The sequence below is a fragment of the Centrocercus urophasianus genome, unplaced genomic scaffold (genome assembly GCF_019232065.1).
Source record: "Centrocercus urophasianus isolate 14NV4802_14NV808 unplaced genomic scaffold, USGS_Curo_1.0 seq_15, whole genome shotgun sequence".
Lineage (NCBI taxonomy): Eukaryota > Metazoa > Chordata > Aves > Galliformes > Phasianidae > Centrocercus > Centrocercus urophasianus.
Window position 1 is genome coordinate 12,988,897 of NW_024884697.1, and position 27,560 is coordinate 13,016,456.

Below are 27,560 nucleotides of genomic sequence, written 5' to 3' on the forward strand. Positions count from 1 at the left end.
CATTATTTTAGTTACAGTCAGCTAGCACAAAGCCACAAATCACATATTTTTCAGCTTACTTCCACAAATCCTTTTCCTTCGGGTTTCTTAAGAAATTGCTAGCTGGCTGATCACAGAATGATGCACGCTCCTGAACAAGCCACCGGCCAGATTCAAACTTTAATAGAAGCAGTGAGCACAGCAGACCCTGGTGCCATCTCAGTTACAGCTGATAAGTATGCCAGTATTTGACTCTACACACCGAGATAAATATAGATGTAACTTTACTTCCTTTTACTCAAGTTTCTTGCCAACTTAGTATACACACTAAATTTCTTTTTTGAGCAAACTCTAGTCTGAAATTATGGCACCATCATTTGGCATCTTTAAACGAAGACTCAACTTAAGAACTAACTTCTAAGAATATAGCAAAATAAACCCAGTACATAGATTTATTTAAAAATTTTAAATATTCTTCATGGCCTTCATGACTGCTTCAACTGTATTCCTTTCCCATACACTAGCTTGCAAACTGCCAATATAATTCATTAAACAGATACGGTAAACAAACTATTTGCTGTTGAATTTCAAATTTTTAAAGCTATTCAGAGAGAGCATGATTACACTGAATTGAATTATCTTGATTTTATTTAAAGACAAAAAGATTATTTTTAATTAATATTACAACTTCAATTTTCAGTTATACACACAAACTGCATTGGAATCCATAGTCTGTATGCTCGAAGGCAAAACTTAACTGAAAATATTTCCAAGTGGAAAGCTTTCAAAAGTTTTGTCTATCCAGACAGCATTACTATTATGCTGTAAATCTACAAAAAAGAGAACATCCTACACAGAAAAAAAAAAAAAAAAAAGAAGTTTCAAAAATGTTTAAATTACTTACAAGCTGTTCAGACTTTACACCATAGAGCTGAATGGTCTTTGCCACATTTTTGGCCACAGCTAAACTGAGGTCTGGATCAACAGCAGCCACATTTAGCTCACTAGAAGCAAAGATTGCAAATCTTAATTAATAACTTAGCAGTGCTGCATTTAATTGATAAAGAATTACCTACAAATACACAGTTACGCAGCAAGTCAGCTTAGAAGAAGTAATACATAACCAAGTCTTTCTAGGCACTGTAATTCAGTTTACAATTTAACAAGTCATTTGGGAATTTTATGTGCAGAATGTTCCTATTCTGGTAAAAATGAGCAAAGTTTAGGAATGACACTTCAGTTTGAAATCACTATTAGTAAGCCATTCAAAAATATTGACTGCAATTAACTACATTCAAGCTTTGGCAGCAGCCTTCACACATTACAGGTGAATACATAGTCATTCAACTCTGGAATTATATGAGCTGTGCAGAAATACCCAGGGGATGCCTTAGCTTGACACAACTAATAAGCTATGTTTAAGGCAATACTATGTAGCAACAAAGGCATCAAGGGAGTGACAGGGTACAAATGGAAGGCAGAACAGATTTCTAAATCACTTCCAGTATTCCTTGTTCATGGAATCCCACAGATCTCCATCAGTTGGGGCTGCATTCATATATACTGTACTGTGAATGCAGACAAGCACAAAGAGAATCTGAAGTGAATGTAATGCAGCTAGTGATTAGTTTCTCTCAAGAACTTACAAAGATTCCCTCCCCATCTTTCCCCAAAGCCTTATCTTCTCTGCACCAAACAACCCCAACTCTTTTATCCTCTCTTCACAGGAGAGTTACTCCAGCCCCTACATCTTTCTTATGCTGTGAGACCCAGAGCTGAATGCCATTTTCCCTTTTCCTAAGGCAAGGAGGAAAATAACATCAGCAGCCACACAGATATGCATTTTCTGAGCATTTCCAACTCCCAGTCACAAGTACAGTGTCCATATTTAACATTAACCAAAAAACACACACATACACACACTGAAGTGCACACTCACAGTGCAAGAACACTGCCCACCATTTTCAGGCTCTACTCCACAGACTAGTCCTTACCAAAGTCTGAGGAGTGAAAATACTCCCCTGCTAATTTAAGTATCACATTTTAACTGGAATCATCATCATCAACTATCATCTCACGGCTTCGCTGTAACAGATTACTTACATCAGGGATTACCATTTGCAGACAAGTAACTATTATTTTATCTTTGATACAGTCAGAATAATGAAGATATCAGACATTTACAATAGGCATAAAATTTCTCTTCCCCATGCTTTGTAAGCTCTAGCAGTTAAACTAAATGAATGTTTCAGTTGTTCCGGAACAACTCAACACGGAAGAGAAATCCTGACTTAATTTTTATGATAATCAGTTATAGAATTAAAGAGTAACCAATGTTTTATTGGTAACAAAGTCTCATCTCTTAAGTTGTAACATAAAAAAAAAAGTCACCAAAGATTACATTTTTCAATGTATTATATGTGCATACCTGGCTATCGTTTTGATGATGCTGTCAAGCTCATCAGAAGAGGGAGGGTTCCGACCTCCAGGAGGGAAGACAAGATTGATAGGATCAAAGAGTCGAGATAGGGATTTTGACAAATAAGCAGCTTCATATTGTTGCAGCGAATCTTTCAAGGCCTTTTCTGGGCTGCAAGGATGAGACAAAATTAGTACATTTTAAATTAAAGTACCCAGTAGCATTGAACCTTTCCAGATCATACAAACTTTACAGTATCCAACACGTTTTTTCTTTCTGCTATCAAAGCACATACATTTGAAAAAAATTGAGTACTGAATAACAGCCTGCTTCTCACTTGAATCACGTAACTGGTCAGGCAGCCATCCTGCCCAGCTCAGTACAGTTCCTAGCCCTTTCCTTAAGACCTATGTGGAATCCCCAGTTCAAGGTGTTCTTGAGAAATAATTCTATAAATAGCTCTATAAACACCAGCTAAAATAATCACTTTATTTTGCAAAAGTCCAGAAATCTTAAGCCTGTTACAGTTTGAACTTTCCAGTATCTGCCAATCAAATAATACTTTTCTACAATGTATAAACATACAAACTGTGAATCACTACAAAGTGAATGCTTGTCACACTCCAGTGATTGTGATATCATTAACAGAAAGCTACTGCTGTAATTGCAATATATATAAAACTGAGTTTTGATCATTCTGCTTTTTCTTTTCCCAAAGAAACAAAAAAATAAAACTAGCTCCAATGTAACATTACCAAGCACTTTGAGAAGGACAAGTCAATCTAACACTTCTAATTATGTATTCTAACAAGAATCTCACAGCTTTAAAATAGCATTAAAACAATTAACAAGGCAAAAAAAAAAAATTTAAATTTTCCTGCTATGATTAGTTGATTAACACCAAATACTCTAAGTACTCTGTTTTACTGCATAGCACCAAGCTTTACATTGCATTTTATTAGGGTTCATAATACATACTCATAATCTTGGGTTTTTTGCATGAATATGTCCTGTGCATCTTCCTCCATTTGTTGTAGTTCAGTAAAGAGATCAGGACTTCCACTTGTGTTAAAATTCCTCTGAATATTTTGACTATATTGTTGCAGGCGCTTCCACAAGTCGTTATAAAGTCTCAGTAATTTAGGGTATTCTCCTTCAAAAGCTTGTTTCAAAAACATAGAAGCTAGAAAATAAAGTAGTAAGTAATGTAAGTAAAGCTTAAACCAATTTGTTTGATTCGTAAGAATAACCTGCATCCTTGCATTTAAATCACTGAATGATATATGATGTCATTCCCCCTTTAACACTGTTAATGTCATATTTATAATTACTTTCAAAGTGTTATGAGCTGTCATGTTAAATGAAGTTGATGATGATACATATCTAAAGCTCCAGTATAAACTCCACAATTCAAATTCTGGACAGGGGAATCTTACTTTGTGTATTAAATATACCAATCATGGTCACGAACTGTTTAACATCAAACTTAATTGTTAGCACTATTATTCATTTTAGTCCAAAGTGTGATTAGAATTCACTGAATGAAGATTTTCTAACAACAGCTTGGAAGGAGAAAAAGCCTGGAGCTTTGCAACTTTCAAGATACTTGTTTAAAACAAATAACGTCTATGAGCCAAACTCTACAAAATCTGCTTTTACACACACCTTTAAAACAACGTACCTAAAATGTAATTCCTATACAAATAAAGAATAGCAAAACTGGCAGAAAAGTCAGCATTACCTTTAGCCTTCAAAAGCTTGCCAGAAGTAACAGGAAATGAAACAAATGTACAACTGCATTAGACACCGCTGTTAATCTTGATCTAACATCAGTCATACTTCATGGATTTCCTCGTTACATTAGGAGATTAACACTGTTACATTCATTCCTAGGTTTTTCAAGTTCTAGACATCTGCCGCATTTGCCTCAGCCCATCCCATCAACTCAAGTACATTCTAATTCTGAGTACTGGAGGATTCACATTTGTTACCAAATGCAGAGCTATTTTAGGTCACAGAACAATGTTCGTGCTATTCCTCTGATCTATAGGATCCTGAGAGTCTATGATTCATGTCAGTTGATTCAATCACTTAGAGTTAACATGCTAAAGGTGAACATTTTTATATAGACAATCACTTAAAAAATTAAAAGTCTACTTGCTGTAAGCAGTTTTCCCTGAACTCAGAACTGGTAAAGTAAAAACAGCACTCAGTTTTAAAATCCAAACACTCTAAATGTTTATATAAAAACCATTAAAAATTACAACAAGTAACAAGATAAATTTAAGAGCTACCTTATTTCTGAAATTTGATTGATCCCATTAACTGATGTCACAATTCTAGTCTTAAAACTTTGTGCTGAAAATAGTTAGCACACATTCTGCACAAACACGAGATCCCTAGTATGTACCTGCTGCTGTTAAAGTACGTGTAAGGCAAACAGTAAAATTAATATGTTTTAACACAGGATGAATACATTTTCATTTGTAACATCTAGTTACTTAGCAACCACTGAACATGAATCAAACAGCTACTTCCTCAAATTATACTCTTGCCATTTAGCAGAGCAGGATCAAATTTTGAAGGGCCAATGCAACAGCTGAGATCACAAGATTAATGCAAACTTTATGCACTTTGTGTCTGCAAAAGACTCACTTTATACTCCGTATACAAATTGGAAAGATGTATTTGTGAAAGCACCAAATATGATCAAACTGCATGCTGCATCAATATGACAACAATACTCTTGTGTTTATAACATGATTTAATATTGTTGGTTGCATCTGCTAATTATTTATTACATTATAAACATGTGCAGAACACTCTGTATAGTGAGACCATTACCAATTATCTATATTTAGACAAGACATAATTTTAAAGAAACTCAGCTCCTATTTACAAGGTACGCAAAAACGGCTAAAATCAATCTTTTGCAACTGATGAGCGCTCAGCAACTGAGGAATGTATAAAGTGCTTTTTACAATCAAATTACTACTTACGATTTCAGCAAACTCATTCACTTTGGAAAGCATAATGTGATCCCAAATGTTTTTACATCCACGTACAGTAGGCCTAAATATGGGCTTTTATTAGATTATGACTGCTTAATGGAACAGAAAACATTTTTTATTTTTTTTTCCCAGGAAACTCAATTACAATTTAGGAACGTTTGGTTATAAAACCACAAAATTATAAATTCACAGACCCAGCACTAAGTGAACCACTGCTGTTAGCAGAGGACATAATGAGCAAATAACTTATGGAAATGAGAGATTCAAAATAACTACGAAATACATTACGAATCATTTATACTGAATACTTACAGTCTGTTGCAGACTGAAACTGAGAGGAAAGAGTCTGAGTTACTGCAGTCCAAAATTTGTACAAAATATCAGACTGTCCATCCTGATAGAAAGGGAGAAAAGAAAAAGTTTCAGAGCAAACTCTTTCCAAAGAATCTTAAATGCTGCAAATGCTTCCAGTCACTGTCCTTGTACCAAAACTAAGTAAATGAAGTCTGGAAAGTTTTCCTCAAGTTTAAAACTAGAAAAATTGCTTGAGAAACAAAAATAAAAGCTTCGGTCATCTCTCAAATCTTTTCCCTTATAGTTGGGAGAAACACTCCCAGCTCTCTGGCCATCAATCTTTTGGAAAAACGTATGAATGTAGAAAGAAACAGCACACCTTGGAACTGTATTAGAAAAAACCTCTTTGCATTGCCATGACCTTCTCATTCAGTGGGATTCCCATGCTGACTAAATCACAGCAATTACTGATACGACATGTTTACAGATAACAATCAGGAATGAGAACTAGTCCATGCTGCTCTGGTTTGCACAGAACAGAATTTCCAGTTCCAAAACCCTCAACAACTAAAAAAATACACTGAACTTCATTTGGCTCTTCACCACCTTGTGTCAACAAGGTTTGCTGACAGAAGTGGAAATGAGGTAGCATATTCTTAAAGAAAAGACATATTTGAAACCACAAGCTGTTAGTTACTCCCCCCTACCACTTATAGATCAAATCAAACATTACAGTATGGTTTCCATTTCTCTCTTTTGCTCTCTTCTTCTCTGTGCCTTTGAGGTAGAAAAAGTTGCAAGAGGTGATGGTGAACATTCTATCCTGCTCCCTAGATAGGTGCCTGGGCAGCTGTGTTTTAGTCAGAAAAACACAAAATGTTTTGGAAGAGACTTTAAAGACCATCTAGTTCCAACCCCCCACTGTGGGCAGCAAAACTTCCCATTGCACCAGGTTGCCCAAAGTCCCATCAAACCTGGCCTTGAACTCTATATGGGAGAGGAAAGCTCTCAACAGGACATTTTTCTTCATGTACCCATGCAATATACTGACCTTCTGTATAAGTTTACCAATTTGAATAAATCACTAACTATGCAAAACGTGCTCAGAAAGAGCAATGATTATAGATGTCAGCAATGCTAAAAATTTTAGGCTGGTGCTTGGCTGTTTCTGTTCTGATTCACTCTGAAAGATCAACGTTTTTAAATCAAAGCACAGCATTCACATCTAGAGATGCATTTAAGTAAAGGGCTGAACACTGCAATCTCTGTCAAAGATGGATGCATTTTCTGAGCTTTCCTTTTGGTGTTGCCTGTGACTTACTATGAGGAAAGTGTAAAAACAAAAAACCAAACCAAACCACATGTTCTTGTAAATAATATAAACTCTTTCAAATATAAAAGTTCAGTCACTCCAAACTGAATTACCACTCAATATGACAGAGGAAAAAAGCACACACTATTCGTCTGCATTGGTCAAAGCAATGAGAGCCTTCAGAATGCCCTACACTAATAGGGTACCACTGCATTCAATTCAAACATCTGGTCATTGAAATATTGCAGGTTCAAGTTCAAGTTTTCAGTTCAAAAACCATCACCTTAAAACCTTTATATAAAACTTGCAAATCAGTCAAAAATAAACTGAAACATAATAATTTTTTTTTTTTAAATATCAGATTATCAGACAGATCGCTTTCACAAATTGTGAAGTTTGTGAACTTAGAACGAGTCTGGTTTGCACAGAACACAAGAATTTTCAAGAAGTTTCAAAAACCTTAGCAGCCAAAAAAATACACTGAACGTCATTTGGCTCTTCACCACCTTGTGTCAATAGGGTTTGCTGACAAAAGCGGATAACTCATCCAATCCTACCCCTTATATAAAGATAGGAGGTAGGATAGACAAAGAAGGATAAAATCTGTGGATCATGTTAAGAACTGACATGAGAGAGAATGTCTTTCTGCTGTTGGGTATCCAGGATGATGGGAGGATCATATCTGAAAAATGTATGAGAATTAACACAGAAAACTAACATCAACCTGAATGATGGAATCTCACTTGTGAGTGCCTGAGGACACTTACGGGTTTAGAAACCAGACTAACCAATTTCATAGCTGTATTTGTGTTTTCCGTAAAACTGTAGTTGATTTTCATATATGGAAAAAATAAAATAGTAATATTGGACAGAAGGTGCACTGCACAAAAATCTTTTGGATAAATCGATTATTGTAGCATGAATGTGAAATTACTCAGTTCTTCACTTCACAGTTTCATATTTAAAATAAATGAGCCTTCACATCAGCTATAAAATAAATCAATTAGCTTTTATACTCTATCCCAACCTGGAACAATACTTGCCTATTCAGCACGGTAACTCAATTAAATTTCTAAATCATCTAATGGATGTGGAAAAATACTTACAGGCCACCTTCAAATAACTTACTTTCATTACTGTAATTACCATCTACACCTCTATCATAGCTTTAGCACAAAATACAATGATGAAATGTGATCTTGAAAACAAACTTGCATACTGTCCGTCCACACCATTCTTACTTGTGATTCAGACTGTGACAAGTAACAGTAACAAAAACCTGATAACATTTAATATTGGAGGGAAAATATGTAACATTTGCATGTAACTATACATCCACATACAATATATATAAATTCAGACACATATACATATGTATTCATGTAAATATTTGCATAGAAGCCACAGCTGTGCCAGTTAAGTCTCTGCCCATTAGCTTGTGTCTCTAGACCTGGGTAAATGGTATTAATTAAGTCATCAAAATTTTGCAATTATCAAGGCTCCTTTGTTTTGGCTATCCAACTGTATTATGTATGAGGAAATAGAGTGGAAAAATACGTGGAAAATTCACAGATTTTATAGTGACTCACGACTCAGTCAAAAATGTTTAGGGGACAAAAAAGGTTAATGTCCCATTTTCAGAACAACTGAAAACACTACCTAGGGAGTTATTACCAGTTGTTTCAACAATGTGACTAGTGACATTTCACTTTGTCCAGTGCTGAGATGTGGCTGCTCAGGAGGTGAAATACAACTGCTGGTTAGTAGTACAAAAAAGATCGCGTAGGAGTTTGTGGCAGGAACTGGAGAATACTTTATACTTTTGCCTACACGAACACTGGAGAGCATTGAAGGGAGAGGACTGCAGCTACTAAAATGAGAACACAACAAGGCATTAGCATTAGATACTCCTGCTGGGGTATAAAAGTGTGATACGCAACCATGATCACTCAGAAAACATTTATTTATTTTGTTTAAACCTGAAATTTCTTTGCTTACGTATTACCTAAGTATGTTATTTTCTTATTACAGGTACTTCACTGCTTATTTTTTAAAGAAAGTATTTTAACATATTACTTCTGTGCTGTAGATTACAATGGAAACTGTAATTTAACTAATAAAAATCTAACGTGCAATTCTGTTTGACAACAATCAATACTAAAAAAAAGGACACACACAAAAAAAAATTCCTAAAGGAATGTTTTATTGTAGCTTAGTGGAAAGACTGAAGGAACATTCCCCTCTCCTGGACAACTTCTTCACAACTTCTTCTATAAAGACAGGCGGGATGAAGGAGAAGAGGAAAGGGCAGTCAGCACTGCTTGCCTGAAACGCACACAGCAGATCTACAACTCATTTTATTGTAATGGTAAGCTTGTAAGCCTTCCCCCATGTTTCACATAGCACAGTGAGCAACATCCCACAGAATATCAGAGAAGAACTGCTCTTCTGGGCTCTTCACTTTCAGAAGCCGTAATCCAGCTGAAACTGCATTCCTGTCATCTTTACTTCCACAGTGTGTGTGTGAGCAATGAATTTGGTCCTCCACTATACTTACACCAAGTCTCCTCACTGGTAGACAAAATGTGGGAGTACTGAGTGCACTCACATTGTGATTAAATGTGTAGAAGTCATTCTCTTTGGTGCAAACCTGTCTTGTGTCTACACTTGATGCCTTTCAGTGCTTGGTGTCTCAACAGACTGTCACTATTCTGCAGATACACAACCTCATCAGTAGCTTAAAAAGAACAATCTCTGCAATTAAACAGCATTTGTAGCACATCATCATATTTCTGTAGCAGAACCCACAATGATGTGCTAATATTTTTCATCAATTAACATTCTGAGACTTTAAATTGGGAATGTTCCATTTCTCTTACGAAAACTGTGTAAAACTAAAAGAAGCTCTACCCTCCCCAAAATAAGAACGCTTGCTTTGAAATCTAGTCACAGGCAGATTAACATCTTGTGATACAATCCCTTGTAGCAGGAGCAGCTGACAAGATGAGTAATGAACTGCATCCGATTATCTTTTCAGCTCTGTGGCAATCATTTTCCATCAGCTTTTTATTCCATAACCAACAACACTGGATAAAGATCACAATTCTGTCATATTCTACCCCAGCTCCCATCAGAGGATATGTTTAATAATGCAGAAAACACACAAACATTTGGAAGTTAAGAGGTCTAATGAGATAGTCTAACATTACTGTTATCTGGGGCAAAATTGCTCCATGTGTTTATTGCATTGTATACCAAAATCCTTACATAATTTGAAGTCTTTCAGAAGGAAATTATTACACCTTAGCACTTAATATAATGCTGTTTCCTCTTTTCATATGCAGTATATTCTTTACTCAACAAAAGTCTTAACTGTGATTGATGGTATCTAATACTCAAGACAGGCAAGATTCAGGTTGACATATATATATTTTTCCCATTTTAGTGTACAACTGAATTAAACGTACAAACATTAATTTCAACCAACTACAGAAATAAAATGGCAAAACAGGATTTTTACCCAAAATCCGATCCACCCTTCATTCTGATCTCACAGTAGGGAGAATCCACACAGAAATCATAATTTGCACCACTACAAATGGGCTTGGATCAGCCACAGAACTATTTTTTTTCATAAAAATCCACGGCGAAAATGTTCCTTTATCTGAACTACTCTGAACAAACCAGTGATCTATCTCTTCTTGCTGAGAATCAAAACATTGTCTCTGCTGTTCCTGTGCCCAGTGACCACTTTCTTTCCCAGAACTAACAGAGCTGATCAGGCATTAAATTTAGCAGCCACTATGCAAATTTGCAGGTAGTGAAAGATAGCTGGGCTCTGTCTTCCTCTTGTCAATCCTTCGCCGATAGAATAAACAGAACAACTGCCCACTAACATCAACTAGAGCAGCCTTTTGCAATTCTGAGCTACTGCACAGCAGTCAAGAACTTGGGAAATAAACATGCTTTTGAAAAACATGTGAACTATAAGCAGATAGCTACTTCTGAAAATATTATTCCCAGGAAATCAAACTGCATCTGTGTAAAACAGAAAAACAACATATTCCAGTCTGATCCACCCACTACAGTTTTTTAATTTTTTTAATTCTTATTAAAAAATAGGTACTCAGTCACACTCTCCATTCACATAGGAAATACTTTTTCATAGAAATTACACACATAAATCAGAGAAAACAAGTCCATCAGGATGGACCACAAATGGCAATTAATTTTCTCAGTAGTAGGGCTCACTTTATTACTGCAAAAAAGCCATTAGTGTAAGATATAATTCAACAAATTTTACCCTCATCAGAATAATACATTCAGGCATTTGTTTGACTTTCATTGTATTTCTTATTTACATGAAATTAAGAATGTTCTTAAGTGCTTTGCTGAACCAGCGCCATAATCAACAATCAGCAAAAATATGTTTTCACTTCAATTATTTAGTTTTAACTATTACCATGAAATTACTGTGGTCAATACCATGCAATGATATGCTGAAATTTCCACCCCTGAAAGTTTTTCTTTAGATAAAACTATTAGGAATGCATGATAATGCTGAATAATGACAGGGCCAGGAGACATTTGGATGTGCCAATTCATCCTTCTCATTTGTCTCAGACCAAGAAAGGTCAGCCCAACATGCCTTGTGCATTCCAGGCAAACACTGATTAGCAAACTGTATTTTAAGATAAGGGTCTCTTAAGTAAATCTTCCTACTCTAAAAAAGAAAATGGGGTCTTATAGAAACAAACACAGGTAAGTATGCAAGTTTAATATTTAATGGCAAAAGTTTAGCAATCTTGATAGCCTAGCTTAGAAAGAGCCTACATTTAGTAGATGTTGAATTAAAAGCAGCCTACTAACCTTTCCAGAAGAGACTCTAGGCCACACATCAACCATTCTATGCGTATAAAAAGCTGAGATTCAGAGCTTCAAGAAAAAGGGCTGTTATAGCACACAGAGACTGCAAACTGCTATCTTCTATGCAATGCCTTATGTTAAGAATTGATGTATTAGTATGAAATGAAGAAGAAAAATACACGTATACTGGCATATTAAAAATCCTTTCTTTTTCCCAGTAGTCTCTCAATGAGTCGTATCACAGATTGTAGGCTGTCAAGTCAGGAGTGCAAAGTGACACTATTACTCAGCTGTACAGATTGAAAATTTAGGTGAATGTTCCTTGTTTACCAGATCACAAGATTGTCTTCACTGGAAAAAAAAAACAAACCACCACACTAACAGAATCCAAGTGCTAGAACTCCCCACTTACATGGAATGAGTTGATTTCATAGTTCAAAAAGCATAACCCATCTTCAGCTAATAGCTACTATTAAGTTAATAAACCAACAAATAGTAGTGAGTGACTACCAGTACCACAGGAGGAATGATATTTGAAGATTTGTATCCACCGTTATCCTACAATAATATCAATGTCTCAGCTTGGAAACCTGACTTAAAGTTACCTCAAAAATAAAAGCCAAACAATTTATCCCATTTAGAAAAAAACCTACCAAGCTCCTCATTAACTTTGCTGTTACAGAAATGAACTCTCTTGAGCTGTGTTCTTTATATAACTATTTGGCATCTGACATGAAATCTAAATTCAATGAATGAGAAAGAAAATACCCCCTTATTTGGTATTAGATAGGAATGCAATAAAATGCTGAAAAGACATATACTTATTTTTACAAATGTCTCTATTTCCTCCACACTGTAAATTTAGAACTAAATGAGTATAATTTCCCATCTGTGAATTATCATATTTGTGTTTGTCTGAAATAGCTATTCCAACATTTAAATAATAAATCTGACCCACTGATTCTAAACTGGCTTCCCCTTCATGACAATCTTTTCCAATTTATTTTTTCCTGTAGAAATTTTGATACTCTGAATAGAATGTGGAAAATATCTTTATTGTGAAGACCCTTTGAAATGTAAAACAATAAACTGAATATTACCATGCAGCTAGTTGCTGCAGGCTCCTGAAATCAGGCTTTGCATACTAATACATACAGTGCTCACTATCTGTAATCAAAGGCCATAAGGAAATATAGGACTCAAGAACACTGTTCTAACAACAGAAGACATTTAAAGGACAGTGTAAATACTTTTCCACCAATAAAGCAAGAATGCAAATGATTCAAGAATTCTGTACAGCAACATCTTATGGGACAGAAATAAAGAAATCTATTTGCACTATTTCTATAGCAACAACATAACCAAATGCTAGACTGTGAACAAAACACCATCACACTCACACTGCACTCAGTAGTGCAATTAATCAGTAAAGAAAGAGAAAAGATCAGTGCGTCAAATAAACCTTGTCCAGCTTCTCAAAGTAGTCTAGATTAAATTTTAAAAAAGATCAGGGCATATGAATTTTTAACACTGTCTACATTAGAATGTTGTAGGTGAACACATGCCAATAAATGACATCATGACTTTAAAAATGACCTTGATTTTTTGTTTTACTGTAGGGCATAGAATTTAATTACAGTGTTGATCACCTTATACCAAGGTGTAATAGTTTCTAGACTTCCAACAATAGAGCAACATTTTAAAAAGGCCTCTTTATGCATCAGACAAAAGAAACAAGATCTTTTTTTCTTTTTTTAAATACTAGCTTCTTAACTAGAATATAAGAAGCGTGCTTTTTCCCAATTCCAATATAAGAATTCCTATGTGACTCCTTAGAAAAATGCATCTGCAAGTAACAAAAGTACCTGGGTCTTAAACAGTGTCCTCTATCATCAAAACTACTTAAAAAAACATTAATTCTTCCACGCTTCTGCAACATATGCATCAACTGGATGTAAATGAAGTCAGTGTTTCCAAAAGCCAGTAACTACCCAAGGGACTTGGCAGCTGCTTTCTGCCCACAGAACTGATTTAGTATGCATAGCTGTAACTCTACACTTTCACCTTGACTGTAATGTACCTCACCCAGGGATGAAGGGGTAGTTTGTTATCATGTCCATTCAACCCCAGTGGCTCAGGTTAAGACTGACAAGAATGGATGATAAAAGGTGACACTGACATCAAACGTATTTTTTTTCTAATAGTAACCTGACTGTAGTCTAGCTGACTTAATAATTTTCAGTTATGTCTGGACTACAATCGGCACAGACCCCAACAAAATTGAAGTGTAAATGAGCATAGGTCATTAGAATCTACCAACCAATGCAGCCTTGACACCATTTAGAGCTGCACATTTCTGGCAAACAGAGTTAAAGTCCTAGAGAAAACGCAGTGTCATTAGAAGACCATTACATGGGCTCTGTTCCTCCCATCTGAATTAGAACTGAATTACTTTTAACAAGGCTGGCTGCGGACACGTGGATCCATTTAAAACAAGAAGTAAGACTCTTTAATTAGTAAAAGTCGTTTTTGTTTTTGTTTTTTTTAAAGAGAAATCTTGCAACAGAAGTCAGCAGGAAAATCTGTAGTTTTGAAATTTACAGCATCTTTAGTATGCTGGGGATGACAAACCTGCTCATTCACCTGTGTTCAGATCTCCCCAAAGTGTCTTGCTAATGCTTAAATAATAAACAGAAACCACAGCAGAAATGATGCACCGGAAGAAAATAATCCAACTCTGCTTCCACAAAAGATACTAGAAAATAAATCACATACTTGTAATAATAGGTGAAAGATTATTCTGTGAATTCAAGTAAGGCAGTAATTAGATTATTTTTAATTTTTTCCACTTAGGATTATTTTAATTGAGTCAATTGAATGTGAACATGTGATGTTAGGATGTGAATAACTTCAAAGCAGTGACATCTTTTTAACAAGTTTGGACAGGAGAGAAAAAATAAGGTGAAATGTAAGTTTTGGGAAATAAACACTTATATTTTCCATTTATTTTCCTTATCTGATGTAATTGTGAGGACATTTCCTTCTGTATCGTTAACACCTCATACTGACAGTGCTGACAACTCAAGAAAATAGCCTGCTTACTCACCAAGCATTCACCAGGAGAGGCAATGATATAAGCCCTCCACAAAACACAGAATAACACTCCCTTTAACTCTCAGCTCCCTCTTTTACCCAAAGCCTTACATAAATGACAGGTTTTGCTGTCTTCCTGAGCTGATAACAAATGTGGACATCAGCTGATCAAAAGGGATCAAAGGCAGCTCTGCTCTCTCACGGACAGTGCCCGTCTTTCCTGACCTCTTCCCATTAGTGACAAAACCCGGCTCACTCTACCTATTGACCAGCCCAAAACCCCCCAGACAATCATTTGTCACTTTCGGGGTTGTTTCTCACTCTGCAGAACTTTTCACTGATGCCTACGTAGGAGTGACAGACCCAAAATAGATAAGGATCAGAGTTCATTTCCAAATCTTCCACAAGGGGCTAGGAGAGATTCTTATCTCCAATTAGGAAACTGGCTGTCATAGGATGATATGCTCTGCTGTGATTTACACTGAAGTCAATTGTGGTTTAGGTATTAAAAGAGCTGAAGCACGATTAGTCACTACACATAGAGAAATAAAGCAGAGTAAACTGGAGTAACCTATTAGCTCTTTGAAGGTAAATTAAGCAACTAAGAGAAGTGATTAAACTAGCCCAACATTAGGTGAACAAAAACATCAACTTTCCGTTGTTTAAATCATGTCTGACCCTCAAGAGTATGAAAAAAAAATTTTCTTTTAAAAAAAGTACATAATTAAATCTTCTTTCCACAAAACCATAAATCAGAATTTATGACTTCTGAATTCTTAGCTTTGCTTATCAACTAAGATCAAGTCATTAAAGAAGTCTACTCATAGACCAGGGGGGAAAAAAGAAGTCAATTCAGTCTTAAGTGTATCTCTCCTTTAAATATCTCCAGGTCATTTTTTAGGAAATGCACATTATAGTTTCAGTATTTACAGATCAAAAATGAATTTATATTTCATTACTAGTATGAAATGGGACAAGGTACTATCAGGGCACGTGTCCTTTTCAAAGGAGATTTAAATTCCTTTGCACTCATTTCATGCTGTGGAAGAGGACAAATGTGAGAATCCAGATGTGCAAAGGGGAGAAGTGGAACAAACAGGAGCGTAAATTCCATCTGCAGATTCTTTGTGGTACTCATGCAAGTCTGGGTATGCCAACTTTACTCTTGACCATATTTAACAGTGAAAAAAAAAAAGAAATTGAATTCTGTTACTAAAAAGAGAAACCACAATGTAGAAAAGATGTGGGTACTGTCATTGTCTCGATGCTGACCAGCAGTACTTATAAATTTATAAAGTTCTATGCCTCAGTTTCTCTATCAGTCAGATTTTTTAGTTTTATTGGTTTTTTTTTATGTTGTTATTGTTTGTTTTCTTTTCTGTTGATTTTGTGAATCCTTTAATTAATTTGTTGGGTTTTTTTCACTATTCTTTGGATACTTGGATATAACAGGGTACAACGCTACTGAGAATGAGTATGGTAACAGGTAATTAAAAGGCCAGAAAGCACACTTTTGAGATCATAACACAAAATTAGGAAAATGCAGGCAGCAAAGAGAAAGACAGAAAAAGATCCTAATAGAAAAAAAGACAATGATTTAAAAAAGAAAAAGCAAGTTGCTTCCAAGGACTTGTGCTTTCAAAAAGCTGGGTCTCCTCTTATTCTTCCTAGGACGATACTTAACACTGCAGTAATCAAAACAAGGAAGCAGATGGACAGGCAAAGTGGTACTGCAGCTGCTGCAGAAGATGACTATAATCATAATGTTGACATCAGTAACAGTAATTAGTGCACAGACTGTTAGAATGGATGATTTTTTCCTATCTTCTGGTGTGGGCATGCTGCCCTGGAGAATGAATTTAATGTTAGTACCTTTAGTTTGTTTTGTTCACTTGCTACATTTATTAAAGAAATTGAATATGATAAAGGAAATACAACTTTTCTGCCACTACAAAGCAGTGACTTCACCCATCTGTAGGCTGGAGCCATACTTTTTTGGTAGTACCGTGTCATGCTAGGAGAGTTTTAGTAGACCTGGACAAGGATGTACCAGTGCTCCTTAGCTAAGGTTCACAGAGAATGACAACCATCGCCAAAATAGCTGTTGAAGAGTAAACTCATTGAACATGGACAATTGTGGGTAAAGAAATAGATGGACCTCATTTGGGAAATACGATTTGTCACTTAGATGTAATCCAGTGATACAAAGTCTGTGGGAAGGAAAGGTTACAAAAGGTAACATGGAGTGAGCCTAGCACACCACAGCCCTAAAGCTTTTCATCTTCTAGTCAACTTTTTTCCATTCTGCATCTAGCCTCTTTTGAAATTACTTTCGCATGTTTAATTTTTCTCGAGAACAATACAAGATTTTCTTTGGCTTCCCTTTATTACCATCCTCAACAACTGGAAAACCTCCTATCCTCTTTTCAACTGCTGTTCTACCAAAGAGGAGAATGAAAGTGAGAAGGCACAGGGTCGAGATGGGAGACAGTCGTAGACATTGCAAGTTCATTTATCTCCTCTCATTTTCCACCCCAGGTTTTCCAGAATCTTCCAGAGTTCCTCCTTCTGTCTCCAGGTTTCTAAGCTTCTCTTTAAAAAAAAGCTAATCTACTGAATGACATGCAGTAATAGCTGTTTTTGCCAAACAAAACATTAAAAAAAAAAAAAAAAGCAGCTAAACTTTCTAAGCTTTTTGAGCTGTGGATTATGTTGTTGTTAGGTTTGTTTTCTGTGTTTGCTGTTTTTTTGTTGTTGTTTTGGTGTTGCTTTTTTTTTTGTTTGTTTGTTTTCAACACAGAAAGAGGATATTAAATCACCCCACAGAAAAGAAATGCTCTATGCAACACCTTTTGGAGCTCGGTTTAATTGACAGATCAACTTATAGACTGTGCTTAACCTCCACTGGCTGCTTTTACTGTTGAGAAGACCACATTTGCATGTGAACAGTTTCCCCAGTGTATTTCAAAAATTAAATTCATGTAAATTAAAAATCCAGTCATATACATGGAAAAAAGAGATGTCTGCGTAAACACATCTTTTGTTTTTGTTTCCTCTCATCTACCAAGGTTGATGAAAGAGCTTCAGAAGCTTCAGCTACTGTTCCTAACACTGAAAGAAACCATTAATCAAATTATCCCAAATACGAGTAGAAAACAATGAAATTGAATGGAAAGGAATAGGTATTCAAAAGAACAGCCGTGATTATTTTTCAAGGAAAATACTGCCAAGAAGTAGAGAAACAGATGGCTGAAAGTGTTAGATGAAGAAACATTTTTCTATGCTAAACTAACAGACTTAATTAATTGCTCAAATCACATGGTATTTTATGGAATGACATTAATGATCAGTAATAAAAACTGACAGTGGTGCCTTATGAGCTCCCTCTAAAGAAAACAAAAGAAATTATTGTAAAAATAATGTTTCTACCCTACAGATGTAATCCAAAGACCATAAATAAAGCTTTCAGCGTTACTTTGACTTCCAGTGCTTTCCCATTACTATAATTATAGAATTGTTATCAAGATCTAAAATTTCAAACAAAAGCATTCTCTCGGGGTGATTTCCTTATCACAATTACTAAAACATATTGATAAATTAAATTAAATTAAATTAACTAAATTGGAACTTTACCTTAACTATTTCCTCAATGAAGCAGACATGTGAAATAGGATCTCTTTTCTTTGCCAATAGTTTCTGCAAGTGCTGCACCTGTAAGAAATAATTAATTGGGAGGAAAAGTGCCATCTTCAAATATCTTATATACGAAACTGCCTCACAAGCAATTGGGAATTAGCTGCTGAGTACCTGTCCACAAGCAGCACAGATCTGATCCATGAGTTTCTCCATGTTGGTCCAGAGAGCTGCCCGAAAAGCTGCTGTGTTCCCAGGTGTTGGCATAGCAGCTCTACCAGGGCCACCTACATATGTTTTAAAAACAAATAATAGCACAGTTCAGATTTCACATGTGAAACATAAAATACATAGACTGGCATAAGAAATTTCCTTTTAAAAAGACCAGAGCTGCCTTCAGTAGCTGTGAAACAAAGCTCTGTGAATGGCTTTGGCTGTTTTAACTTCTAAACTTCAATCAAATGCTAAAGTTCAACAAGGATAACTCAAGGTTAATCACTATTATCTGTTTTACTGATTCATATCTCCACAGAAACATCAATGGGCATGCTGCAGCATGTATAGCAAGACATAGCCATCTCAGCTCAGAACTTAAATATACAGGCGAACTGAAAGAAATGAAATTCCAGCGAAGAGCATGCAACTTCTATACCATCAATCTCCTTGAGGGGGCTGTATTTCTTTATTATGATAGTGATCATATTTTCAGACCCCAAAATTGCTGCAAGTTTTTTAAAAGTGTTAAATTTTCACCACAGCTAATCCTAGTTATCATTTCCAAGCACATGAAAGAGCAGAAAATCATCAGGAGTCGTTAGCATGGTTTCACCAATAGGAAGTAATACCTGACCAACCTGAAATCATAAACCTGATGAATGAAAGGGGAGCAGTGGATATTCTCTATCTAGACTTCAGTAAGACTTTTGACATTGTCCCCTATGAGATCTTGATAGATAACCTGCTGATGTATAGGTTGGATATGTAGACAGTTAGGTGGATCAAAAACTTGCTGAATGAACAGGCTGAGATGATGGCAGTAAGTGGAGCAAGTCTAGCTGGAGTCTAGTAATGAGTAGAGAATCCCAGGAGTCAATATTGGGTTCAGCCATGTTTAACATCTTCATAAATAATCTAGGGAATGGGATAGAGCAAATCCTGAATAAATGCACAAATGACACAAAACTGTGTGGAGTGAGCACTGCTTTTGAGAAACAAAACAACGGTGGGCCATTCGGCTGCAAAGCAGCTCTGCAGAAAAGGAGCTAGAGATATTGGTGGACACCAGGTTGAACATGAGCCAGAAATGAGCCCTTGCCACAAAGAAAATGTTTACAGTATTCCTTGCTGCATAAGGAAAAGTGTTGCCAGCAGGTCAAGAGAGCTAATCCTCCCCCTATACTCAGCCCTGGTGGGCCACAGAGCACTGTGTCCAGTTATGGGCTCTCAAGGACAAAGAGACACATGGACATACTGGAAAGTGTTCAGGTAAGGCCAAGCTAATGAAGGGATTGATGCACTTTTCCTACAAGGAGAAGCTGAGAGAGCTGGGACTGTACAGTCTGGAGAAGAGGATGCCCATCAATGCATATGAATACTTGAAGGGAGAGTGTAATGAAGATGGAACCAGTCCAAGAACAAGAAGCAAAGGGCACAAAGTGGAACACAACAGTTTCTGACTGCACATCAGGAAGAACTTCTTTACTGTGGAGGTACTGGAATACTGGCACAGGCTGCTCAGAGAGGTTGTGGAGTCTCCTCCTTGGAGATCTTCAAAAGCCACCTTTTGAATATGCTCTGCATGCCCCTGCTTGAGCAGGGAGCTGAAGGAGTTGGACCCAGAGGTCCCTGGCAACCTCATCTAGTACATGATGTGATTCGGTGATGTTGCCGATGTTCAAATTTGTCCCTCCATAACTCCTCAGTATTCTTCAGTATCTGAATTAACATGTAGGAACTACATGTGGAAACTGTGCAACATTTTCTTGTGTTAAAAATAATGCCTTGAAAGGAATTCCATCTGACAAAAGCATCACAATGTTGTCTCTTGTTTGTTCCACTGCTTGCAGACAATCTCTATCCATACTTTCACCAACACAAAGAAAGCAAAATTTGGATTCATCTTTCCATTTCAAACTCATAAGAGAAGGCTGCAAAATTGTAAACTAAAGAGGACAACTTCCTGGGCAAGTGAGGAAAATAAGGATGAAAAAATAAGGGAAAATCTTTGAGCACAATAACAACAGACTCAGTTTGAGTTTTGTATTGGATGATTTCTAAGACATAACTACTGGCTAAAGCAAGGAGGGAAACATTCCTGGGACAGGTCTGGATGTGAGTTTTTTCTGCTTGATACAGTATCTTTTTCTACTAAAGCAAACCAGGTACAATTCTCGGTAAAACAAATATCATACCTCTTGTAATAGTTTGAGATGGTTGGGTCAGTACTTTGATATCCAAAGCATTTTTTATGTTCTCCTCCAGCACTGTGCAGTATCCATCCACCACATTAGCAATGGTATCCTTCAGAGTTCCAAGGTTATAAAAAACTTGAAGAGCAGTCCCCACTTGAGTAGGACTCTAGAGAAAGAAGGTTTTCAAAAATGTTAAGGACCTTTAACTGCAATATGGATTTCCCCACTCATGATCTAGAAATCATTTTACAGGATAAGTTCATCTTAAAGTTCAGACTTCTAATCCATTTCATTTAACATTAAATAAGCTGTATGCATAACAGATGACAGAGTAAAGGAGAGGGATGATTTCCTTTGTCTCCTTAGCAATGCTTAGCTTTGCTTCCTTTGGCAGTATCCTCTGAATAAGAAGAACAGAAAAATGGAAATTGGAAGCACAGTTGGCAATATATCCTGAGGTGGGTTACCAGTGATTGATTCAATAATTCCTAGGTTAGTTACAGTACAGCTATAATCAGCTATGATGCAACTAGTAATATTGTTTCAACACATAATATTTGTTACAGTGCTGTCATTTAAGTGCTAAACAGTGGATTAAATCTCATACAGACTTAAAAAAGAAAATACTAACCCTAGGGCAAGCAGAAGCAATCAGGTCAAGACCCCACTACTGACTTACACAGAAATAAAGACTGTATTTCTACATTTCTACTTGTAGTGCTGATATTAAATGTCACATTCTTACATTACTCATAGCAGAATTAGGAATACAAAGCAACACAGTGATTACTTCTAAAGCCTGACAAAAAAGGGAAAGGAAAAGAAAAAGAAGAAAAGAAAAAAAAAAAGCTATGTATTGGAAGCTTTTCCAAAATACAAGAGAGTAAAAAATTATCCAAAAACTTTTCAGGTCCATTGTTTCAGAGACCTTTTATTAAGATTCCACTGAGCAACACAACCCATTCGCACAGGTGGTGTTCAGCAATAAAAAAGCCTCGACTTACTGCCTCTGGGAACAAAGCACTGTCATCCAAACATTGACTGCTCCTTTTTTCTTTACAATTTGTAGGCAATTAGTGGAGGGGGAGATCAGATGATCATTCATACGTCAGAGATGCAACTTTTTGCCACTTTTCTTAGTGACCTCTGCCAGCAGAAAAGAACATGGTTCAACAGAAATCCTTGCACCCAGACAGGACAGAAGCACCTGAGACCACTGGCACATCTCACTAGAAACCCCTCTTTTTCTCTAGCACTGAAGCCCCATGCCATCACACTGCTCTTGCTTCTGGCTGCAGCAATAGCAGCTGCTGACTTAACATTAAAGGAGTTTCTACTGAAAGACTTACACAACTATGCTTCACCTTCCCCAGGTGACAGTCTTCTTCAGTCAGACAATGAGTGAAAAAAAGTGGATGTGCATCTAATTCCCAAGTGTGAGAACCTTGCACTGACGCCACATAAGCAAAGCTATGATATGGCTGCTGGACTGAGAATTTGTCAGTACATTCACTTATGGCAATTTCCTAATCTATTAATGAACAGTTCATTTTCCCCAAATCTATTGTTTCATAGGTGACAGTGCTATAAGCCCATGTCCATGGCATTCTTTTTAGTTTTTTTTGTGTAACTAAGAAGATCAGAATAACAGCTAAAGCAAACAAGCTAGATCCTATTTCCTTGTTCAATCCCAATGAGGAGGTCTCACGTTTAGTGAAAAGCAATGTAATATTAGGCATACAGTATGGTTTGCAGACCTTACACTAACTGTACCAGTTTCTTTTCCCAAACAGTGTGGGCGTTAACAAGCATTCCTAGCATAATATGATGGGTCTGGGACTTGTAGGTTTAGTTTTCTGACAATTGGGTATGCTGTAAAATTTCTAGGCATCCTGGGGGTGTGCTTGCGGAGGTGGAAAAGTAAGCCACCAAGACTGGGAGATTAATGAGACATCAGAAAATGAAGGATAGTATAATGCAAGAAGGGAATTTGGGGATAGAATGAATAACAGAAAGAAAATATAAATGGGAAGTAAATGGGAAATAGAATGAAAAAAGAGAGTGAAACTGAAAGGAAGAAAAGCAAGAAAGGACACATCCCATTTATAAGTTTGAAGTTGTTCTGATTTCTACAGGCTACTTAAAAATTTTTAAATCCAGACACAGCCTTTAAAGAAAAATCAATACCACCTTAATGCAACACTAACAGTCAGATATCAGTAAATGTTCATACATTAACTGACAACAAAGGAAAGAATAGCATCAAAAGGCAAACATAGCACTGTTTATGCAGCTTCAAATAACCTATATTCAAATACTTTCCTGATAAATAGGCAACACCTATAAAAATCCTGTGATCCTCAGTGCTCCCACAGATTAGCAAACTAACCCTGCTGCTGGTCAAGAAAGGAATAAGAATGTGTTGTCACAGAGCCTGGACTCTGTTTCAGAAGACCTGGTTTTAGATGGAGGATGTCAAACAATTCACTCTGAAGTTAGGAATAGTTAGGGAATAACCCAAACGCATTAATGGAAACCTGCTATGCACTTAAAGTATCTTTGAAATTTAGCAGCAAATGGAAAAACAAAAATTATACAGATGCCCTACTTCTTCTTCCTTCAAGCTGTGGAATGGCTCCTGACGGAGGGGTTCTAGTTCATGTATTTGTCCTGTGTAACTGGGATTAGAGATACATTAAAACCCTGATATTATAAACATACACAATGCTAATCTCACCACAAAAACATCTGTGTTTCATTTGCCCACAGCAGGCAACATGAAGTGCATTGTGGGTTCAGTACTAGCCCCAAGAGAATTGCATTTGCTATGCACAGCTAATTTATAGGCTTAGACAATACTTTTAAAAAAAAAACCAACAAAAATGAACATCTCTTGGGAACAATTGTATTATGTACAAATAAAACATTAGAAAGCAAGAAGGAAACATAAACATTCAAGAAAAATATATTCAAGATTGCATACACACCTCAAAATTAGACTGTTCATCATTAAAACACACTGAAAAAAAATTAGACAAACAGTATTGCAGAATTTGCCACCACCAACAGACTTTCTTTCTAAGAAATTGCCTGTAATATTTTTTCTCTACTTGAGAAAGCTTAAAGCTAAACATTTTTGAGAATCGAGATTGTCACAATTTTTCTCGAACATGAAGACACCCATTAGCACCAGGAACACAGAGATGGTACCCTCGTACCAAATGCTCCTTTTCTCAATCCTCAAAACTGTTAATTTTAGCAGAATCATTTTCAATTACAGAATCACAGATCACAGAATCACAGAATCACCCGGGTTGGAAGGGACCTCAAGGATCATGTAGTTCCAACCCCCCTGCCTAGCAGGGCCACCAAACACACACATTCAGATCAGGTTGCCCAGGACCCCGTCCAATCTGGCCTTAAACACATCCAAGGACGGGGCATCCACAACCTCCCTGGGCAGCCCGTTCCAGGGCCTAACCACTCTCCTTGTATAGAACTTCCCCCTAACATCCAACCTAAATCTTCCCTCCTTCAACTTCGATCCATTTCCCCTAGTCCTGCTGTTGTCAGCCCTTTTGAAGAGTTTACTCCCCTCCTGGGTGTAGGTTCCCTTCAGGTATTGATAGGCTGCAATGAGGTCACCCCGCAGCCTTCTCTTCTCCAGGCTGAACAAGCCCAACTCCCTCAGCCTGTCCTCATAGGGGAGGTGCTCCAGCCCCCTGATCATCTTAGTCGCCCTCCTCTGGACCCTTTCCAAAATCTCAATGTCTTTCTTGTACTGAGGGCTCCACACCTGGACACAGTACTCCAGATGGGGCCTCACAAGAGCCGAGTAGAGAGGGACGATCACCTCCCTGTCCCTGCTGACCACCCCTCTCCTGATGGAGCCCAGGATCCCATTTGCCTTTCGAGCTGCCAGAGCGCACTGCTGGCTCATGTTCAGTCTCTCGTCCATCAGGACCCCCAGGTCCTTCTCTGCCGAGCTGCTCTCAAGGACCACTCCTCCCAGCCTGTACGGGTGCCTGGGGTTCTTCCGGCCCAAATGCAAAACCTTGCACTTTGCCGTGTTGAACCTCATTAGGTTCACCCGAGCCCAGCCCTCCAGCCTGTCGAGGTCCCTCTGAATGGCATCCCTTCCTTCCACCGTATCAACCGCACCACTCAGCTTGGTGTCGTCAGCAAACTTGCTGAGGGTGCACTCAATTCCCTCATCGATGTCATTAATAAAGATGTTAAAGAGCACCGGTCCCAAGACAGACCCTTGGGGGACACCACTTGTTACCGGCCTCCACCTGGACATAGAGCCATTGACCACCACCCTCTGTCTGCGGCCTTTCAACCAGTTTCTTACCCATCGGGTCGTCCACCCATCAAATCCACTTCCCTCCAATTTGGAGATGAGGATGTGGTGGGGGACCATGTCAAAGGCCTTGCTCAGGTCCAGGTAAATGACATCAGTCGCCTTCCCTTCGTCCACCAATGCCGTCACTCCATCATAGAAGGCCACAAGATTAGTTAGGCATGACCTTCCTTTGGTGAAGCCGTGCTGGCTGTCTCGGATCACATGCTCATTCTTTATGTGATCGAGCATGTTGTCCAGGAGGATCCGTTCCATGATCTTCCCAGGCACGGAGGTGAGACTCACCGGCCTGTAGTTCCCCGGGTCCTCCCTGCTCCCCTTCTTGTATATGGGAGTGACGTGACCCTTCCTCCAATCATCCGGGACCTCACCTGACAGCCACGACTTCTCAAATATGATGGAGAGCGGCTCGGCAACCACCTCAGCCAGCTCCTTCAGGACCCTGGGATGCACGCCATCCGGCCCCATAGACTTGAATTCATTCAGTCTAAGGAGGCACTCTCGGACTTGCTCTGCCCTTACAGTGGGGAGGGATTTACCTCCTTGGTCCCCACATAGAGGTTTGGGGATGCAGGGTTCAGGGACGTGAAAAAGACTAGAATCCTGGCCACCAGTGAAGACCGAGGTGAAGAACTCATTCAGCACCTCAGCTTTCTCTTCATCTGTTGAAGCCAGTTCTCCTTTTAAATTTACCAAAGTAGGTACGCCCGTTTTGGCCTGTCTCTTCTGGCCAATGTACCTGTAGAAGGTTTTCTTATTGTTTTTCACGTCCCTTGCCAAGTTCAGTTCTGCCTGCGCCTTGGCTTCCCTGATCCCACGTCTGCAAGTCCGGATGGCATTCCTGTATTCTTCCCAGGTGACACAGCCTTGTTTCCAGAGCTTGTACACCCCTTTCTTCGCCCTCAGTTCTCTCAGCAGGTCCTTGCTGAGCCATGCCGGTTTCCTACCTCGCCTGCCCACTTTCTTATTCAGAGGAATGGAGACCTCTTGTGCTTCCAGGAGGGCATCTTTGAAGAGCCGCCAGCTCTCCTCAACATCCTTGTCTTTGAGGGCAGCGCGCCAGGGGATCTTGGCCAGCAATCCATTGAGTAGTTTGAAGTTTGCTTTTCTAAAGTTTAGTGTCCTGATCCTGCTCTTTGCCAGGCCCACATCGCTTGAGATCACAAACTCAACCAGGGCGTGGTCGCTGGAGCCCAGGCAGCCTCCGACCTTGACGCCTTTGATGATCTCCTCAGCGTTGGTGAGCAGCAGGTCTAGCAACGCTTCACCTCTGGTCGGTCTGTCCAATACCTGAACCAGAAAGCTGTCGTCAATGGATTCCAAGAGCCTTCTGGAGCTCTTGCAGCTCGCCGTGTGGTTTTTCCAGCAGATGTCCGGATGGTTGAAGTCCCCCACCAGGACAAGAGCCCGTGAGCCAGACATCTCACGCATCTGGAGCAAGAAAGCCTCGTCAACAGCCTCCCCTTGATCAGGTGGTCTGTAGTATACCCCTAACACCAGCTGACCTATATTAGTCCCATCTCTAATCCTAACCCACAGGCTCTCAACCTGTTCCTGACTGTTTCTCATAGGGAGCTCCTCACAGTTTATCCAATCCCTGACATAGAGAGCAACTCCCCCACCCCTCCTACCTCGCCTATCTCTCCTAAAGAGTCTATAGCCGTCGATGGCAGTATCCCAATTGTGGGAGTCATCCCACCATGTTTCTGTGATAGCGACAAGGTCATAACTTTCCGAGTGCATCACAGTTTCCAGTTCCTCCTGCTTGTTACTCAGGCTGCGTGCATTGGTATAAAGGCACTTCAGCCGGGCTATCCGTCTCGCCACCTTTATATGGGATCTAGGATCCCCTAGAACAGCAGCATCCCCAGCATCCCCCTGCCCTACTCCTTCCCTATGCACTCTGCCGTCATTGCCCATAGAGTTCGGTACAAGCCCTCGAATGACCCGTTCAACCCCAGTAGCCCTTATTTTGTCCCCTTCCCCCTTCATTCCTAGTTTAAAGACCTGTCAATGAGTCCCGCTAATTCTTCAGCTAAGATCCTCTTACCCCTCAGGGACAGGCTGCATGCATCAGCAGCCATCATTCCAGGTGCAGTGTAAATTGCCCCATGCTCAAAAAAGCCGAAATTCTTGCGCCTGCACCAGCTCTTAAGCCATCTATTGAAGAGTTGGGTAT

The 27,560-nt window shown here is 38.3% G+C and overlaps 1 protein-coding gene across 1 annotated transcript in view; it reads right to left on the reverse strand.

The window, feature by feature from the left end:
* The window catches only part of COG5 (component of oligomeric golgi complex 5), a 182,346-nt gene that overhangs the window by 42,390 nt on the left and 112,396 nt on the right, over positions 1 to 27,560 (reverse strand). Inside the window, exons 8-14 of the mRNA XM_042816184.1 lie at positions 21,019 to 21,184; positions 18,782 to 18,894; positions 18,608 to 18,685; positions 5,722 to 5,803; positions 3,377 to 3,581; positions 2,408 to 2,569; positions 884 to 983 (exon numbers count right to left, since the gene is read on the reverse strand). Coding sequence (XP_042672118.1) covers positions 884 to 983; positions 2,408 to 2,569; positions 3,377 to 3,581; positions 5,722 to 5,803; positions 18,608 to 18,685; positions 18,782 to 18,894; positions 21,019 to 21,184 — 906 coding nt within the window. The remainder of the gene's footprint in view (positions 1 to 883; positions 984 to 2,407; positions 2,570 to 3,376; positions 3,582 to 5,721; positions 5,804 to 18,607; positions 18,686 to 18,781; positions 18,895 to 21,018; positions 21,185 to 27,560) is intronic.